This window comes from Strongylocentrotus purpuratus, unplaced genomic scaffold, assembly GCF_000002235.5.
Source record: "Strongylocentrotus purpuratus isolate Spur 01 unplaced genomic scaffold, Spur_5.0 spur5_scaffold_15, whole genome shotgun sequence".
Classification (NCBI taxonomy): domain Eukaryota; kingdom Metazoa; phylum Echinodermata; class Echinoidea; order Camarodonta; family Strongylocentrotidae; genus Strongylocentrotus; species Strongylocentrotus purpuratus.
This window is the reverse complement of record NW_022145600.1, coordinates 32,064,602-32,083,741: the sequence shown is the minus strand read 5'-3', so window position 1 is coordinate 32,083,741 and position 19,140 is coordinate 32,064,602. Positions and strand designations below refer to the sequence as shown.

Genomic DNA, 19,140 nt, shown 5'->3' with positions numbered 1-19,140 from the left:
ACACGTAATTGTTTGTTAATTAATTATATTGCGAAAAGTGTCCGAGTGAAAATGCAGAGTTAATAAATGACAATCACATTTACTCTGATATATCTTGGTGGAGTTGCTACAAGTGCGCTGTCCTATAGGTCCACAACTCCAACTGAACCTTTTCTTCTGTCGGAACTTGACAACTGGTTTAAATTAAATGCGTGCGCGAAGTCTGGTAGAACCATGACGCATGTGCAAGTTAAGTGCAAGTATCCCATAGAAAATGCAATGAGTAGATAATTGCAATTCGCATGAAAACAATATAACCTGCCCCACAACGTCAGTCAATTCACAAGGTGATGTTAATTCACATTTCATAGATCGAGTAATACAGGTGCCCCCCCCCCCCATGACACCAATACCCTCACAATACATGGACTAATGCTATGCTACTGGGTCAATGTACTCTGTTGTTAAGTTTTTAGGGTGGATTTAGCGAACATTCTGAACATACTGTATATCATTTTATACTATTTAATGATAATAATAATGGTAATAATAATAATAATAATAATAATATACTTATAGAGCGCAGAAACTATCCAACATTAAGTGTATATTCTACTGCGCTACAAGAGCTGCTGATATACTTAGATTTACAGTTAATTGAAAAGATGTGCTCACATTTTATCCTCACATTTCGTTTTATATCTACATGTAGTTTCACTTGTTTTGTCTACTTTTATACACGTATGCAAAGATAATCAGTATGACTTTCTAAGGGTATTTTTTTGTCCTTGAAAAGTACCCTGATATTTCATATCACATACTTATCTGCTTAGGTCAAGTTTAATTAGATGTTGATAATAACCAGAGCTATTGGACGGTGTAGCCTACACCGTTCACTGTTAGATCACCACTGGATTAAAACAAAACGAGGAAATGCGCCGTGAACCGAAAGGTGAAGGTAGTTTCCTACCAATGTTTTTTTTTAATCATATATCAGCAAGTCTTTTCCAATCAGGAAATATGTTTTAGGGGAAAAAGTGAAAGACAAATACAGAAACAAAAGAAATGAAAACAAGAGAGAGAGAGAGAGAGGGAGAGAGAGAGAGGGAAAAAAAACAAAGCAAAGCAAAGCAAAACAAAACGAAATATCATCCTTCCTCTGTACCCTTTCCACCTGTCAAACAGCCAATGTACACAAAATACAGGTGGTGCATGGTGATAATGATGTTGGCGATGATGATGATGATGATGATGATGATGATGATGATGAAGACCGGAAGAACCACCTTATAAAAGGACCTAATGTTCATATTTCATGTGGCTATATTTTAGTTTCATGGTCTGATCACTAATGATTCCCTTGTATGATTTCATTTTTTATCCCACAGTAGACTACCCTAAACCAATCTTTCATTTCAGTGAAAAGCGGTATAACCAACATTAAATTGAATACTTGGTATCTTTCGAGTTGTCACTTCGCAAAGATTTTCGAGGATTCATCCTTAGGCAATTCCAATAGTCGTTTCCGTCACCCATTGAAATGTGCAAACACTGCAATGACTGACGTGTATTAATTTATCCGAACACGATTTCTATGGGATACTATACATTAGGGTCCAACATGTATTTCTTACATTTGTTTTAAATGCCTATGATTGATTTGTAATGTTTTGTTGGAAACATCAAAAAATTGAAGAAGCAAAAAAAGGGTCAATATGGTATTGAAATTGCCCTCGAGTTGATTTCTCGAAAGTCGTTATCAAGTAGTATTCCTATTAAATAACCACATTCCGTTTTGTATTATCATGTCATGTTTATCTTTAACGAAAAAGAGGACGAAGTCATTAAAAAAAACCATGAGGCAGATAAGTTGAAAACCCAAACTGCTTTCCTTAGCAAAAAAAGGGTAGGTTTGATATTGATCTTGCACTTGATATTAAAGTTATGTAGCGCCCTCACTCCAATCAATTCTCCGTGTTTAGCTTTTTTTTATCTTGCATGGGGAAGAAATGTACCAAATGGACTATCATGTAATTAGATGTTTGAATAAAGCACATATGTACGTCCTTCCTGAATCAACCATGCTTATCACTGAGAAATGAAGGTAAAAATTACAGAAGTTACCCATAAGGGACTAACTTTTATGCCATTTTGTCAACTATTGTTTGATTTTTTTTTTCATCTACCTAAGAATCGGTGAGAATGAATTTTGCCCGTACGAGGTCTTTTTATTCCCTTTTTATTTTTGGGAAAAGTTTCACCATCTTCTGACACGAATGAATGAAATCATAACATCTTCAAGGTTGAGGTTATCAGGAGGTGAAAATAAACCTCATCATTCTCCCCCTCATCTCCATAATTCTTCACACACGTTCTTGCATAAACGATTCGCGTTATGGAATTTAAATAATCCTTTATCATCTAACCAGCAGTGAGCTGTGATAAAAGAAAATGTATGGACTTTGATCAGCTTTCAGGCTTAAAGACTCAGATGTCTGTTCTGTTCTCATAACATAAGACGACCCTCTTCTGAAAGGTAAGAATATCTTCACCCACTCCACATTATATTTACTTCGTCTCTACGTGTGCTTCTAGATATATAAATATACGTGTTTTAATAACTTTAAGCATGTTTGACTTTATTTCAAATTGATGATTTTTTTACTTTGTTTTATGTAGTTTAATGACCATGTATTTCGATAAGTTCTCATACATGACAAACCTATAGGCTACCATATGTGTAGTTATTAAATTTGCAATATTATTATATTACACAAGAAACTAGCAAAATCTATCTTGGGAAGATAATGACATATTTTCCTATTTTACAAGCTCATCACTATTTCTGAACATTAAAAACGAACGACGATGATAATGGAAATAGAATCGAATTAGGAAGTATTCTGCGATAATTTTAAATAAAGAAGACATGTTTTTTTTACCAGCTTTGCGATCATTGACAGATGAATGTTTATAACAAAACTTCTTAACCTATAGTAAATCGCAGGCATTATGACATTTAATCTGTTCATATTTCACAATCTGCAGTCATTGACCCATGTATTCCAAGATGTACTCAGTCTTCATTCTCACCATCTTCCTGTCGACGGTTATGCCATGTCTGTCGGCCTGGGCACCTCTCTATCGTACCGCCGACAAAACACCAAACAGCTACATTGTTGTGCTAAAGGTGACTTTTTAAACAATTTACTTATATAAATTTAAAAATTTAAAGTACAGAATGTTCTAAGGTTAATAGGGAACGAAAATGTATATCAACTAGTATAAAATACCCCAACAATAAACAACACTAATTCGTCAATGTTGTTATGTATATAGTTAATTTAGTATTCATTAATTTATCAAAAAAATTTAACTGCCATTTTTAATTACTGTATGAATATAATTATGCACTACCTGGCTTCCTGGAATCTTAATCCATCATTCCTAATTAACGAAGCGAATTAGACGATACATTATCAAGATCAAAGATTATTTTGGGGAGAATTGTGAATTTAATGGTACAATACACCTTGTATTTAGACTGATAATTCATTTTGTAAACGTGAATCAAAGTTAAATTAAAGAAACACCAATGTGACTTTACATTATCCATTATTTTCTATACCTACCTAATATCTCTACAGAATGGCATAAACGTAGATGACGTGTCCTCCTCTTTTGCTACCATGGCAACCGCATCCGGCTCCTCCTTAGATGTGACACACAAGTATAGATCCATTTTAAATGGATTCTCAGTGACCCTGCGCAACGAGGAAATCTTATCCTTGGTAAATACATGGAAATGTTGATTGTTGAAAGTTGTAATCACCATGGAAATTTCAAATTGGAAAATCTGAAGTCATTGTGATATAGTGTCGGACATCTGTACACACACGAATCACTAAGATGTCACTTTTCTTCCAATATGATCACTACTGACCGTGATTCTTTTGTTAAAGGAAAACAGTCTTCGAGGAGCTTGATAAAAATGTTTGCTCTGTGATTATACGATTCATCGTTTGTATAAGTAAAATAGAAAAATAGTCGCACGATTCATAAATCTTCTTTTAAGTGCATCATGGGGCATACTTGAAAGTTTCAGAAAAATAAAGATCTTTGTATATCTTGTTTAACCGAAGTAAAAGTCTGCCCTTGTTGTATTCCTTGGTTTTCTCAATAATTGGTTATTTGCACTTGGGTAAAGTGGTTTAGAATCCATACATATATGGGGGACAAATATTTTCTGTTGTTATACAACCTGTAACTTTACAAGAAGTTCTGATTGATATCAGAAATAGTTAATGTACCTATACATTCCCCTAAAATATTATATTTTATACGAGAGATAATGGATAGAAATTTTTCACAAAACTGTTCTAATGATCATGTAATCAATATGAGTTTAATTGTGTTGATGATTTATATACCTTATTCTAGATCCGTTCTCATGAAGATGTTCAGTACGTAGAGGAGGATGGGATAGCATATATTGACGAGACGACTTGGGGCTTGGATCGAATCGATCAGAGAGATTTACCTTTGGACGATTCATACACGCCTTTCGGTGAGAAAATTAATAAAGCAACTTTGTTCCCTCTACAGCACTGAAACAAAATAACCAGTAAGAGAATCTTTACCAGTAACATTAAATAAAACACTGACTAGTAGTAGTACCATCGTTATTTTCATTGTAAGATAATTGTAAATGAAGAAAATTGTTGTCGTTAAATGTCTATTTTCTTATAATGTTTACGTTGCATCGCGCGTATGCTGTAGAATAGAGGTAAGTTTTTACCAGAAAATACATCAATATGAAACAATAATCAAATAACTAACAGATGTAACAGATATTTTGTTCCATTTTTAGTTCATCATTTGTACTACTGTTATCATCGCAATTGTCCCATGTTTCACCCATATCCTATTTCTGAAGTCATTTTTCAATACAACTCATATTGCTATCTACTAATACAGCTCTGGGAGAAGGTGCACATGTGTACATTTTAGACACTGGACTTCGAACTACCCATGTGGAATTCGAGGACCGTGGAACATTTGCTTATGACGCAACAAAGAGAGACGACGAAGTAGGCTGATTTAAAAAAAAGAATAGTCGAATATTTTTATACTAAATTGTATTGTAGTATGAACTAAAAACAGTCATGTATTATTAAATGTGTTGAATTTGTTCAGATGTCTATTAGTGATGAATAGCAGATTCGTTGTTCCAAAAATTATATCTGTTACGGTGATGCCACACGTATCTCCTACTAAGGAATAATATATAAGTTTGTTTCTCAATAATTTAGTACAAAGGGGATATGGGGATAAGATGTTATGAACCATAACATGCAAATTACTTTTTTAGAAATAGAATAAAGTCATAATTATAAGCAGTTCACATCTTTCATACTCTTTTCACACTGGTTTTGCTTAACCCCGTACTTTGCTTAGCCCCATACTATCCTTAACCCCGGACTATTTTTTTGGCTTTTCACACCCGCTGTTTTTAGTCCCGTACTATACTAGCGCCTATTCCGGAATAAGAAAACCCCCGCTATTCTCACTGCATTTCTTTAACCCCGGATATCGTTAATGTTATGATTGGACATACTTCGCATCTGGCCAGCTGTGATACGCTCCATTGCGTAGTACCGGACTATTTTTCGTTTCTGTTCTCATTCATTTGCTTAGCACCGCAATTGCGGGGTTAGCAGGAGTTAGCACCACAATTGCGGAGTTAGCCCTGCTATTTTGCAGGGTTAGTTAACCCCGTACTATAGGTGGGGTTAGCCAACTTTAGCCCACTTTGGTAAAAACCAGTCTGAACAGAAAGTGGAATAGGCTTAACCCCGTACTATAGGTGGGGCTAAGACCCCCCCCCTTAACCCCACCTATAGTACGGGGTTAAGCAAAATATTGCCAGTGTGAAAACAGTATCAGAGAGTAATGAAGATTCATAATAACATGATCAGAGTAATACAGTATTTGATTCATATTGAATCCCTGGCCCAAATGCAAAAAAAAAAACGTTTAATAGTGGAACATATTCATTTCCACACAAATAAACGGATTCATAATGGAACACCCATTTTTAAATCCAATTTGACATGAACTACATTTTAGCTGTTTTATGATTTGTAGAACTTCGTCATAGTTATACAATTTATTCAAGTTATCAATAGGCAAACATTCATATCAGTCAGTTGTAAAGAGGATAACGATTATCTCGAGATTATCAAAAGCCATAACATCTGTTTTCTTCTCACGACTTGTAAGCGAGATATCGGTAGATTATGTTATGCCAGGTCGGGAAGACTGTTAAGTCCTTATTAAAATCGTCTGCTGAGAGCCAGAAGGGAGTAAACCCTGTGTTAGATCCATGTATGATTTTTGACCTACCACCCTTATGGCTATAATAAGATGAATAATTGATAGTTTTAACATATGTTAATGGGCTATTTCAGGTAAAATGTTTTGGCATAGAACCTTCTTTATCTTTCAAACATCAGTATTCTTATGTTATGGCATTAGATTAATGTCATGAATAAATGTTCTACTTCATTAAAAAGTACAGATAGAGTTGAATAAGGACTCTCCGGTCCAACTGAAGTTTCCAATAAAATAATTCGGTTTGTATTCTGTTAACATCAAAACCCAACATGGGTTTTAAGCTAAGTTTACCAAAGGAAGTTTAAGGCCTTTGTGATGATCTTTATCCTTGCGTCGGGTTGACTTGAAATAGTAAAATACGGATCTTCATTCAGTGGAATCTATCAGAAGCGATTTGATTTGAACCGAGTATTTGGTTTTCTTCCCAGGGTAGTGGGACTGACTGTAATAGCCATGGAACTCACTGTGCTGGGACCGCCGCAGGAAAAGACTACGGTGTGGCACCAAAGGCCATGATTTATGGCGTTCGGGTCCTCGGATGTACCGGATCCGGATCATGGTCTGGAATCATTGATGGTGGGTTAACAAATAACTTTCTCTCGAAGATAGCTTAATTTAGCCTGAAAGTTGGACCTTGAAGTACACTATCTATATAATAGTTGAGGATATAAATATCAACGTCATTAAGGATGTCTGTTAATTCTTCAATCATACGATAACGAGACCGTCACCAGACAGACAATGGACCGAACAACATTACGATACCCGGAATTGTATGAAATTGGTCAGTTAAGAATCGGTTTTGAGTCGGTTTGTCGGTTAGACTGTGGAATAATTTGTTAGTCAACAGGCTTTTAAGGGAAAGAATCGGTTGTTTTTTGGTCGATCTGGAGTCGGTTTGGGGGTGTGACTAAAAGTTTACCCCGTAAAACTGAGAAGTCTATCCCCTTCCTCAGATATAGTATAATTATCAAATTGATTCAGGTCAGTGCCGCCCATCTGCCCAAAATGTGTAGGAACGGATGGGTCAAACAATACATTTAGGGAAACTATTTCGACGTAAATTTCTTGGGCGTTGCAAAATATAGATAAATGGTCCTATCAAAAGTACATTTAAGAGCAGGGATTCGAACCGAGATGGAATCTTGATACATAATCATTAGACCATGACAGAACACAACATTCATTTTTTAAATGAATTATTAAAAAAAAAAATGAATTTCACGTCTCTTCGTCTTTGTCAGGTATGGAATGGGTTGCGACTAACGGCAACCGACCCGCTGTCGCCTCCATGTCCCTCAGCGGCACAGCGACGGGTACTGTCGTAGACCAAGCCGTATCCGGTATGGTTGCCGCTGGTGTGACGTTGACTGTTTCGGCTGGTAACAACGACTATGACGCTTGTCAACGCATGCCCGCCAGATCGATGGAGGTAAAGTAGTTTTAATTGCGTCATTGTTTACGCTTATCAAGCAAATTAAAGCAATAATTGCAGTGATTCAATCAATTTTTTGAATTTTCAACCTGCTTTGCATTTTTGTTCAATTGGCTCTCTCAAATGGCGCCTCGATGACCGCGCCAGTGACTGATTTAGTCCTATATCAGTATATTCAATAATACCTCGTGTGCAGCGGACATAATGTCGGTTTCTCAATGATTTTCTGTTTTGCTTTGTCTCACTAGTCCCTTGCAATATAATACTTAACACCCTCCTAAGGATATACCCCCGGAAAATTAACCTATCAATGAAAAGAAACAAAATGAGGTGAATTCATCACTAGACATCAAAGTAAACAAAATCAAAGCAAAGGAGAAATATTGTTGAAGAACAAACAAAAAACGACGCTTGTGAAGGGGAAAGTTCGATTTCCTGACAAGGAAGTATCAGGCGTCAATTCGATTGCGTTATTACCTGCGCTAATAAAGCTCGAGAAGACAATAGTGCATTAGCCAGCAGTTCAACCCAATGTTTCTTCCGTTCATCTGCATTCACGTTTTGCATCACTCAATCACGGTGCGCCATTGACGCTGGCGCAGCCTTGCGTCATCACATCAAGCCTCGTGTGTAACGGACATTAATCCTTTCCGTCCGTTCAAATTGTCGCCTATAGGCCATCACCGTTGGAGCGACGGAGAGCGATGATACGAGGGCATACTTCTCCAACTATGGCGGATGCGTCAATCTTTTTGCCCCAGGGCGGTACATCGTCAGTGCGGGTATCAACTCAGATACAGAGTACACCTCCAAGAGTGGAACCAGCATGTCAACACCTCATGTAGCAGGTGCGTTCCTGATCTCTTTAAAGTTTTTATAAAATAATCATCATGGAATATTTTTCTTTTTATGTTAGGGGCTCCAGATCGCCATATTACAATCAAAATATGAGCTTCAAATAATTCTTCTAAAAAGAGATATATTGCAATTTAAAATACATCTTCACTAGACACACATACAAAACGAGTGAGTAGAACCGTACGTGTTTGTAGTAACAGTTCGACTTGCGTTCCGTACGCGCTGTTTTAGAGAATGAATGGGGAAGATCAATAGATCGCAATGATTTTGTTTAAATTAAATTATATTGACTTCTTAAAAACAGAATTGCATAAACCAATAGTGTGTTAACCCTGTGATAATTCAGTATACAATGGAATCTATACAGAGTTATTTACCAATATTTTGTTTACCAACTCAATAAAATTTCCGGGACAATCTGCAAAAAGTAAATGCATTTCTCTCTTTTGATCTGTGTTGTTTTCACCAGGTGCTGCTGCTGTTTTCCTTGGTGATGATCCAAGCCGGACACCCCTCACGATCCGTAACATGATTTCTAATGAAGCAACCAGGGATAAGGTCACCGACACAATGGGTACCCCTAACCTACTCCTTCATGTTCCGCAGCAGTAAACAAAAGGAGTCAGGCTAAATGAATAATGACCGATACACACAAAATCAGTAAATCAGTAAGCAGCATTGTCAGATTCAAATCAGATTGCGAAATTTATCAAATTCAGTTATTCTCGTTTTGTGCAATAAATTCAAGAAATCAATTTAGACAACAAGTATATTTCATGACTTTGAAAATGATTTTCGTGGAGACAGGATATCAGAGCAGCTGTAAGACGGAGAGAGAAATAAGAGAAGGGGGAGAGAGAGAGATAGATGAGGGCAAGAGAGTGGAGGGGGGGGAGAAAGACACATAGAGAGAAATAGAGAGAAAGAGGGGGGAGAGAGAGAGAGAGAGAGAGAGGAAGAAAGAGAACGAAAGAAAGGAAGAAGGAAAGAAAGGGAGAGAGAGAAAGATATATATATATATATATATATATATATATATATATAAAGAGAGAGAGAGAGAGAGACTAAGACAAAGTGAAAAGAAGATAAAAGTAACCCCTCCCACCCGCCAGCCATGACGCCAAGCCCCGCCATGCAGCGGGACCCATGCTACGTCACTTGATATGAATACGGGTCCTTGTTTAGTATACCTTACACTTGGCACGGATCCAATTTACCCTTAGTTCTATACTTCCGAGGTCGTCAATTTCATTTTCAGATAGTCATTTAGTTAATGGTCTCAATTAAAAAAATTAAAAAAAAGGTCAATCTGTTTAATCAAAGCATGGACGTATCTTTGGGAAGACTAGTTTAAACAATCACATTACGACAACGATATATAATTGTTCTGCATGTTTACCAGTTCATTGCGATCGGATTATAATGAATGTATGAAGTAATATTCATGGATTCAGATTTTTCATGGTGTCAGGTATAAGTCATATGCCATTAAACAGCATCAAAACGTGTCAGACAGAGGGACCCATTACCAGTGCTTTCCATTCTCATTCATTGATAAACCCGGAACGCAAGTTGGATATCAGCATGGTCACTAACATGACAGAAATTGACATCGATGGTCCTGACTACGGCTTCGAAATCAAACAGAGAATCGGAATTACAGTCGTCTATTGTCTTATCTCCTTCACGGGTATTACAGGTATGGAGCTCTATTCAGTGTAGGAACTAACAATTATCAAAGGACTTTATTCTTATAATGTAAAATTCTTTTTTAATATATTTAGATTTACCTATTATAGACATAAGAATTTGATACGTAGAGCTGTTATGGGATGGGTGGCTGTACAAAAAGATATTATTTGTGATGAAGAGAGAGAGAGAGAGAGATGGAGTTAACGCCCTTGTGACCCACAACAGACGACATGTTAAACTTGACCGTTTATAATATTTGTACATTATGTATCACGTATTCCACCATGAATAATATGAAGTATTAACCGTGCATTGTCAATGATAAAACAATACCTGGGCTTTTTCTCTTTTCTACTTTTACATACGTGTTTGTAGTATCTATACACTATTACTTCCTTTGTTAATAATCATCATTGTTAATAAAGTAATATTGAAACAAAAGCTCATGTGCTCACTGTATAGGGTGTACCAGAAAAGGGTAAACCAAGATTAAGGGTAAATTTTTCGATAATTCCAAATTATCCTTGTTCAGTATATACATGTACATGACATCAAAAACTTTATCAAGGAGTCACGCATGATCAATTTCAGACAGCACAAAGTGGCAGTGTCTGAAACCCAATTGTCCAAACTAAGTCAATGGCTGCTATACGTTTGGTTTTGAAAAAATATGAAATGATTTTGAATTCATAATAGTTAAAAATACACATCATTTCAAAGCTCATATTTTCTTCTTGCATTTGAGACCATAATAATGATGGAAGGATCACAAATGACTGAGCAGGCAACATAATATGAAACTGATTACGCACATTGAAATGATCTTGTAAGAAGTGAATATAAAGGGAGCTGAACAAAATATGTCAATGTGCCTTATCAATTAAAAATTGAAGTTCAGTAAGGATATTGCCTTTTGGAGAAGAACTGACATAGATCCTCCATAAAACAGGCATGTAGTGCGTAGAATGAAACACAATACTAGAGAAATCTATAAACTTACAGTTCCCGGATAATTTGTTCAATAAATAGTCTTATTACCTCTCAAAGAGAAGTATACGGGTAGTACTTGTAATAATACTAATAGGAAGAAGAACAGTGGGTTCATGTAGCGCTCATGTCAAGACTTGTCACTCCTGCACCCAGGTCGAAATTCCAGTTGATACCAGTCGAAACCAGTAAGGATTTCCACCTGGTTTGAACTGGTTTGAACTGGTCTCAACTGGTACCAGTTAAAACCAGTTGATACAATTTGGAAACCAGTAGAAATACCAGTTGAAGTCGGACAAATATAGAATAGCAGTTGTCACTGGGTAGGCGTCTTTTTTTAATTTGTTTAAAAGGTAAAATTAACGTTACCACCCCCCCCCCCCATTTTTCGGCCGGGGGGGGGGGGGGGGGTTCGGACCCCCACCCCCTCCCGTGGATGGACATTCAACGTGATTCTTTCTTTGATCCAATGATAGTCGCCGCCTTCTGATTATGTGCATCTTAATGAGAACATTCAGCTGTTTTAACAATAACGACTTCGTAAGCATTTTCGGTCATTGACAAAGGAGTAGTTTCCCTCTCTTGGGTTTTGTTTGGATGGTGTGCTCTGTAAGAGTGTGTCTTAAATAAAAGCATCCCCAATGGGGAGCAGCAAAGTTGAAAAGCAGACGATTTTGGTGATATGAATTGTATTATTACTGATTCGCAAACTTTCGCACACACCTATGACCTTATAAAACAATTAGAAGGCCATGATCTGTATCAGCCCTGTGCGTTGTAACTCTGGAATATTATGAGGAAATAGGGGGAAACGGGATTTTAAATCAAAACCAAAAAATACAAAAATAACCTCTATCTAGTTATATCAACATGTTCTTCAAAATAAAATACATGTACAGTACACGGAACAACAATTTCCGATTAAAGGCCAGAACTGCACATCGATTTTCCATGATTTAGGCGAGTTATTATCTTCTGCGCATGTAGATTAACATGTGTAAAATCACTATCTTCATTCTGTCCCGGCTTTTTGGCGGTGATCATGATGAGATCAAAGTGTAGAAACATGTACGGAATGTTATTGAGACAACATTGACGAAGACAATCACAATGAATTCGTTAAGAAAATGATAAATGTCCATTCGTAATAGGTCCATGGCATCACCTATATATATATATATACCATCTGAACAATACAATATGTAATTGTTTACCTACAACAGCCTTGATTTAGGACTTAGGGGTGCGTTTATGAACTCGTTTATGGCCCAGAATCAGCACATTTGCATACGTCTTTAGATATGTGTATATTGAAACGCAGAAAAAGGTGCGTTTTGAATGTGAGAATGAGCCAGAATCAAGTTTCTGAGGGTGCGTTTATTGACCAAATTTTTGCCTAGAATCAGGTTTCTCAAACGTCTTTCAGGCAAATTTTGAAGTTGATAAACGCAAAGCCTTTTTTAAACGTCTTTAGATATGGGCATATCTAAAGAGGCAAAAAGGTGTGTTTTGAATGTGACATACAGCCAGAATTACGTTTCTGAGAGATGATAAACGCAAAGCTGTCTTGAACCCCACATAGAAATCGGACCTTCCCAGGCTAATTTCCGGTTCGGAGATAGCGCGCCGCGTTGTTGTACAAGCATGACTTTGTGTGCGTACTCGTCCATCTAGTTGACCTCCAAGAAATTGTCTGCTTCCCGGGTCAAACGGCGCAAAGCACCTGTGCAGAGACAAGGCCTTTATTTTGAATCGTGAAGAGACGATAAACGCGACATCCCGCAAATAACTATCGTATAGTGGGGTTCGATAGTGGGGTTCAATAGCGGGGTTCGATATGTACATATCTAGTGGCAAGACACGATAAACGCACCCTGAGACTGAGAGTCATTATTTTCCCACTTAAAGACATTTTCAAGCTCCACCTTTTTTAGGGAAGTTCTAAATTAGTATTATCTTTCAAATGCCGTTGGATTTTAACCTTTTCATTTTTGGGGCCTGCAAATGGGACATAGTACCTTTAATGTTGTACAAGCGTTATGTAATCGTCCATTGTTCATTGTTTACGTATCATGCGATTACGTGCTTCAAAAATATTTGAGTGTATATCTCGTGCAGTAATTTAGCAGCAGCATGAGTACCTATCGTTGAGAACATATTACCGCCAAAGACATGTTCCGAATACGAACATGTACTCCCGACATCATATTTACAAACACACGCAGACAACAATTAACGGAATTCAAAACGAGTCAGACTTTTTAAACTTCAATTTTTGAACGTGACAATATTACTAGTACGTAGGTACGGAGTATAGTTAGATCGAAATTAAAAAAAAAGCGCGCGCTCTAGTTGACGTCCGAGCAACTCTCTGCTCCCGGGTCAAACGGCGCAAAGTAGCTGCGCAGAGACAAGGCCTTCATTTCGAATCGTGAGGAGTTGATAAACGCGACATCCCTCATATCACGTTCGTATAGTGTGTTTCGATATGTACATATAGAAACGCTGTTTCTGAGTAGCAAAAGTTGTTAAACGCACCCAGGTTGTGAATAAATGCCGTCAAAAAGAACAGAAAAAGTCTACCTAATTCATTTGGTCAAAATTTAATGTGTATGAGTGTATATTCATATATATAATTCCTCATACTGATAAGTTTAGAGATTGATTTAATGCAAGTGCGGTCGACTTACATGACTCAATATCTAATTAATTAAAATATTTCCTACTGTACATCTTTCTTTCATTATCCATCCACAGGAAACATTTGTGTCTTCTTGGCGGTTCTGCTCTCAAAGAAGCTCCATACGCTCACCAACATCCTTGTGGTAAATCTCAGTGTGATAGACTTCCTGACTTGCTGCAGTATCCTCGTCCAATGTGTAGTTCTCTTGACCTCGGAACAGTTCCTCAGGGTAGTTCCCAGTCAGCTCTGCGTCCTGACCAGCGCTGTAAACTTTGTAGGTGTCGCTAACAGTCTGATGACGCTAACACTTATTGCTTTCATGCGCTGGTACGTCATAACCCGCAGCATTAGGGGTCACAGAGGACTCCACACTCCTGGAAAGATCGCGACGTTGCTGATCATCACCTGGAAAGTTTCACTGGTCTCCATGTTGCTTCCACCAGGACTTGGGGTAGGAACTTTAGGGTACAGCGCCGCCTATAAGCAGTGTCTGACCATCGATGGCAACCAGCTTGTTGTGTACTACAGCATGTTACAGGCCGGTGGTTGCTTCGCTTTTGTTGCAATGGCTGTATCCTTTTACATTGCCATATTCTTATTCGTTCGTAAGAATACCGTGGCATTATCGAAGAACTTTAGTAGCCAGAAAAACGCCAAGAACATCCAGGAATCAAAATCAAACCTAAAGCTAGAGAACATGAAGGATTCTTCTGTTCAAAGGTTATCGTATCATGTAGTAGATGATAGGCATCGTCGAAGCGAAGATCTGCATCAAATGACCGCGCTTTTCAGGAAACGTGAATGGAGGATCACCAAGAACCTTCTTGTTGTATTCTGTATCTTCTTGGTGTGTTTCATACCTTTCGCAATAACCCTCGCTATACCTGGGGGGAGCCTGTTTACCGTCTACACGACGACCCTGCTGTATACAAGCCCATGTATCAACCCTATAGTGTACTGTCTGAAACACGACCAGTTCAAGGAGGTCTTCAGGCCCATGCTGCGGTGCAGGTGGTCCAAGATTCCGCAACCTACTAAGATTTTGAGATGCTGTTTGCCTCGGTCAGATGATTTGCAGTTGACTAGTATTAACTTAACGAATGCAATAATAAAATAAAATGTAACTCAAACTCCTTGATTTGAACTGAACGATAGTAAGATACTAGACATTTGATTAGTGTGTGTGTTTTAAAGAGACTTACTTTTATCATTTTTTTTAAATATGTGGTTTAAGCTTCTTTCAACCTGAAGGTTTAGCAATTTAGCTTTTATCAACTCTGAAGCCAAAATACAGTTTCTTGCTGTCTGATGCCCAGAAATCAAAGTAGCGAAGATAGGTGGCTGGTGACAATGAGTATAAATATTCCATATTCAATGATAGATTGATGTTTTTAATCGAGATAGTTTCTTTCACGCTTCTTGATCAGAATCAATCTTTCACTGTCCTCTAAACAAAAATAAAAGCATCAGACCGTATGATTTTAATTTGACTGACGTTATTGGTGTGGAATTTAAAGTTTCAAACCAGTCAAGTCAAATCATATCCACGCGAAATATACGATGGCTTTTGTATTGGGGCGGCTCCATGTCTTACTGGTGGAAGACATTTGAATTAGGAATAACAAACTTGCCAAATGGCTTGAAGAATGTGTCACAACGAATCTTGTACTTTCCACAAACTGTTTGTTATTTTATTTTATCTTTTTTTCCATTAGGTTTGCACGAAATTTCCCCAGGTGATTAATTCAATTTCAATTTCAATATCATTTATTTCCACAGATTCGTAAAAAACAATATAAATTACAATCAAATATAAAAGCATTAAAACAAAAGATGAACCTGCAGAGGGGTGATAAAAAATCACTGAGGTTTGTCGGGGATCATCCCCTGCGTAAAATTACAATATTAGAATACAATAATGCTTTAAATTAAACAATAAACACATACAAATAATATATATATATATATATATATATATATATATATATATATATTACAAGCAAATCTATGTGTGGGATGAGTAGTAGTGGGGTGGTGGTACCAATAAATACAATATATAGAGGGAATGAATGATATGTAAAGAAAAATAGTGAGAAAAATAGTAAGAAACACCATACAAACTAAGTCTTAAGAGTTGGATAAGAAATCAAATGTTGTTTCAACCTTGACTTAAAAGAATGAAGTGATGAGCAACTGACAATATCACTTGGAAGTAGATTCCATAGTGATGGTTCACTAAAATAAATGTTCCTTTGGAAAAAAAGTTGTTTTAACAGAGGGCAAATGAAACTTGGAATTGCTTGGAATCTCTTTCTCGATGTTTTATAAATGCTTCTTGGCGGTCCATCATGTACTGTAACGTCCATTTAGGATCTTTATTCCTTTAGGGTACCCGTTTAACAATTAACTGCTTGTTGCCTATTAATATAGGATGGGCTTTATGTCTACCACGTCCATTTCTGTTTTGCTTTGCCTAGTCTTTAATCCTTTGCAATACAATACTTAACACCAGTGGCCCCCTCCCCTGGCAAAAAACAGGCAAAAACACCCTTTTTTGTAAAAAAAAAAAAAGAGAAGACGGGCCCCCTCCCTTGAGAAGAAAAAAAAAGTCACTAACCCCCCCGTTGAGCAAAAAAAAAGAAGAAAAAAAGTGCTACTTACCCCCCCCCCCCCCCACTTATTCACCGGCTGGCTGATTCGCTGCTAAATATTTTCTCACGAATTGGGCAAAAAAAGAAGAATACAAAAGTGCTCCTTGCCCCCCCCCCCCCCCCGCTTATTCACCGGCTTGCTGATTAGCCGCTACATATTTTCGCACGAATTGGGCCCCTTCTCTGACCCCCTCCCTTGTCGCCGGCTGGATCCGCCCCTGCTTAACACCCTACTGAGGATATACCCCCATTGGAAAATGAACCGATCAATGAAAAGAAAAAAAATGAGGTGAATTCGCTACGAGACATCCAAGAAAAAATATTCAAAGCAAAGTAGAAATATTGTTGAAGAACAATAACAAATCGACGCTTGTGAAGAGGAAAAGTTAATTTTCCGATAAGGAAGTCTCTTTGCATATCTCAGGCGTCAATTCGATTGCGTTATTACCTGCGCTAATGAAGCCCGTGGAGACAATACTGCATTAGCTAGCAGTTCAACTCAATAGTTGAACGTTTTGCACGATATCACTCAATCACGGCGCGTCAAAAACCACACCAGTTCCTGACGCAACCTTGCGTCACTAAATCAAGCCTCGTGTGAAACGGGAATTAATCCTTTCCGTCCGTTCAAATTGTCACCTAGGCCGTTGGAGCGACGGAGAGCTACGATACGAGGGCAACTAAGGCGGATGCGTCAATCTTTTCGCCCCAGGGCGACATCGTCAGTGCGGGTATCAACTCAGATACAGAGTACACCTCCAAGGGTGGCACCAGCATGTCTACACCTCATGTAGCAGGTGCGTTCCTGATATCTTTTAAGTTTTTTACAAAATAATCATCATGGAATATTTTTCTCTTTATGTTAGGAGCTCCGGGTCGCCATATTACAATTAAAATATGAGCTTTGAATAATACTTCTATAAAGAGATATATTGCAATTTCAAATACTTCTTCACTAGACACACACAAAACGAGTGAATAGAACAGTCCGTACGTGTCCGTCCGTACGTGTTTGCAGTAAAAGTTCGACTTGCGTTGTTTTATATAAATCCTTATTTACTTCATACTTCGTAAACGTCAACCCAAAAATAATTCCAGGTTAACTCTTTGACGTGGATTTCAAATATTCTAGCTGTACAAATAATTGTTTATGTGATCGGTACACTAAATTCTATATTTTGGAACATCAAAGTTAAAGGTATGTAAAAGGAAAAAAGAAAGAAGTTTGAACATAAAGACCTGAAAAAGGCTGTAGAGGGATTGCAAAAATGAATCCGAAGTAACGTAAAAGGAGAAAGTAGTTGAATGACTGCAAGAAAAGATAATGTAAGAACAGGACAAAGGCAACTTTACAGAGGATTACAGGATGTTCGGAAAGAGCAATAGATTGCAATGATTTTGTTTAAAATAAATTAGATAAAATCCTTTAAAAAAAGACTTGCATAAAACAACATCGTGTTTAAGCCTAAGACAATGCAGTAACAAATGGAATCTTTACATAAATAATTACAATTTTTTTTTTACCAACTCAATAACATTTTTCAAGATAAGCTGCAAAAAGTAAATACATTTCTCCCTTTTGATCTGTGTTGTTTCCACCAGGTGCTGCTGCTGTTTTCCTTGGTGATGATCCAAGCCGGACACCCCTCACGATCCGTAACATGATTTCTAATGAAGCAACCAGGGATAAGGTCACTGACACCATGGGTACCCCTAACCTACTCCTTCATGTTCCGCAGCAGTAAAACACAAAAGGAGTCAAGCTAAATGAATATTGACCGATAAAAAAATGTGTTTGTCAGTTAGTAGCATTGGCAGATGCAAATCAGATTGTGAAATTTATACAATTCAGTTACTCTGGTTTTGAGCAATAAATTGAAGATATAAGTTTTATAGAAGACAAGTATATTTTATGACTTTGAAAATAATTTTCGTGGAGACAGGATATCAAAGCAGTTGTAAATTAAGACGGAGAGAGAAATAAGAGAGAGGAAAGTAGAGAGAGAGAGAGAGGGAGAGGGAGAGAGAGGGAAAGAGAGAGAGAGCAAGAGAGTGGGGGAATGACAGAGAAAGAGAGATAGAGAGAGAGAGAGAGAGGGGGAGAGTGAGAGAGAGAGAGAGGAATAAGATAAAGCGTAAAAAAGATGAAAGTACCCCTCCCACCCCCTCACCCGTATGACGCCAAGCCCCTCCATGCGACATGACACACGCTATTAAAGTCACTTGATATGAATATGGGTCCTTGAACTAACACGGAATGTAAACTGAAACGGATGTACCCTTATTTCTATACTACCGATGGCGTCAATTTCATTTTCTGAAAATCATTAAGTCTCAATTTATTCTTATAAGAAATAGATATATCCGTTTAATCAAAACATTGACGTCTCCTCGGGAACAGAACTAGTTTAAACAATCACATTACGACAACGATGAATTACTTGTTCTGCATGTTTACT

At 37.4% G+C, this 19,140-nt stretch overlaps 2 protein-coding genes and 1 long non-coding RNA gene across 3 annotated transcripts; all 3 read left to right on the top strand.

Moving 5' to 3' along the window:
* Window positions 1–3,031: 3,031 nt before the first annotated feature.
* LOC578660 (aqualysin-1) lies at window positions 3,032–9,425 on the top strand. The gene is made up of 8 exons (XM_030986220.1): window positions 3,032–3,169; window positions 3,627–3,770; window positions 4,420–4,546; window positions 4,957–5,069; window positions 6,804–6,951; window positions 7,620–7,807; window positions 8,487–8,658; window positions 9,138–9,425. Exons 1-8 carry the CDS (start codon window positions 3,038–3,040, stop codon window positions 9,278–9,280), a joined length of 1,167 nt encoding a protein of 388 aa, XP_030842080.1. The 5' UTR covers window positions 3,032–3,037; the 3' UTR covers window positions 9,281–9,425.
* Window positions 9,426–10,252: 827 nt separating this feature from the next.
* LOC100893393 (5-hydroxytryptamine receptor 1B-like) lies at window positions 10,253–15,770 on the top strand. The gene is made up of 3 exons (XM_030986071.1): window positions 10,253–10,367; window positions 14,105–15,035; window positions 15,746–15,770. The coding sequence occupies exons 1-3, from the start codon at window positions 10,253–10,255 to the stop codon at window positions 15,768–15,770; spliced, it is 1,071 nt and encodes a 356-aa protein (XP_030841931.1).
* A 1,107-nt stretch (window positions 15,771–16,877) lies between these two features.
* LOC105439042 lies at window positions 16,878–18,427 on the top strand. The gene is made up of 2 exons (XR_971146.2): window positions 16,878–17,478; window positions 18,284–18,427. It is a non-coding gene; the product is annotated as an uncharacterized LOC105439042 (long non-coding RNA).
* The last annotated feature ends 713 nt before the right edge of the window (window positions 18,428–19,140 follow it).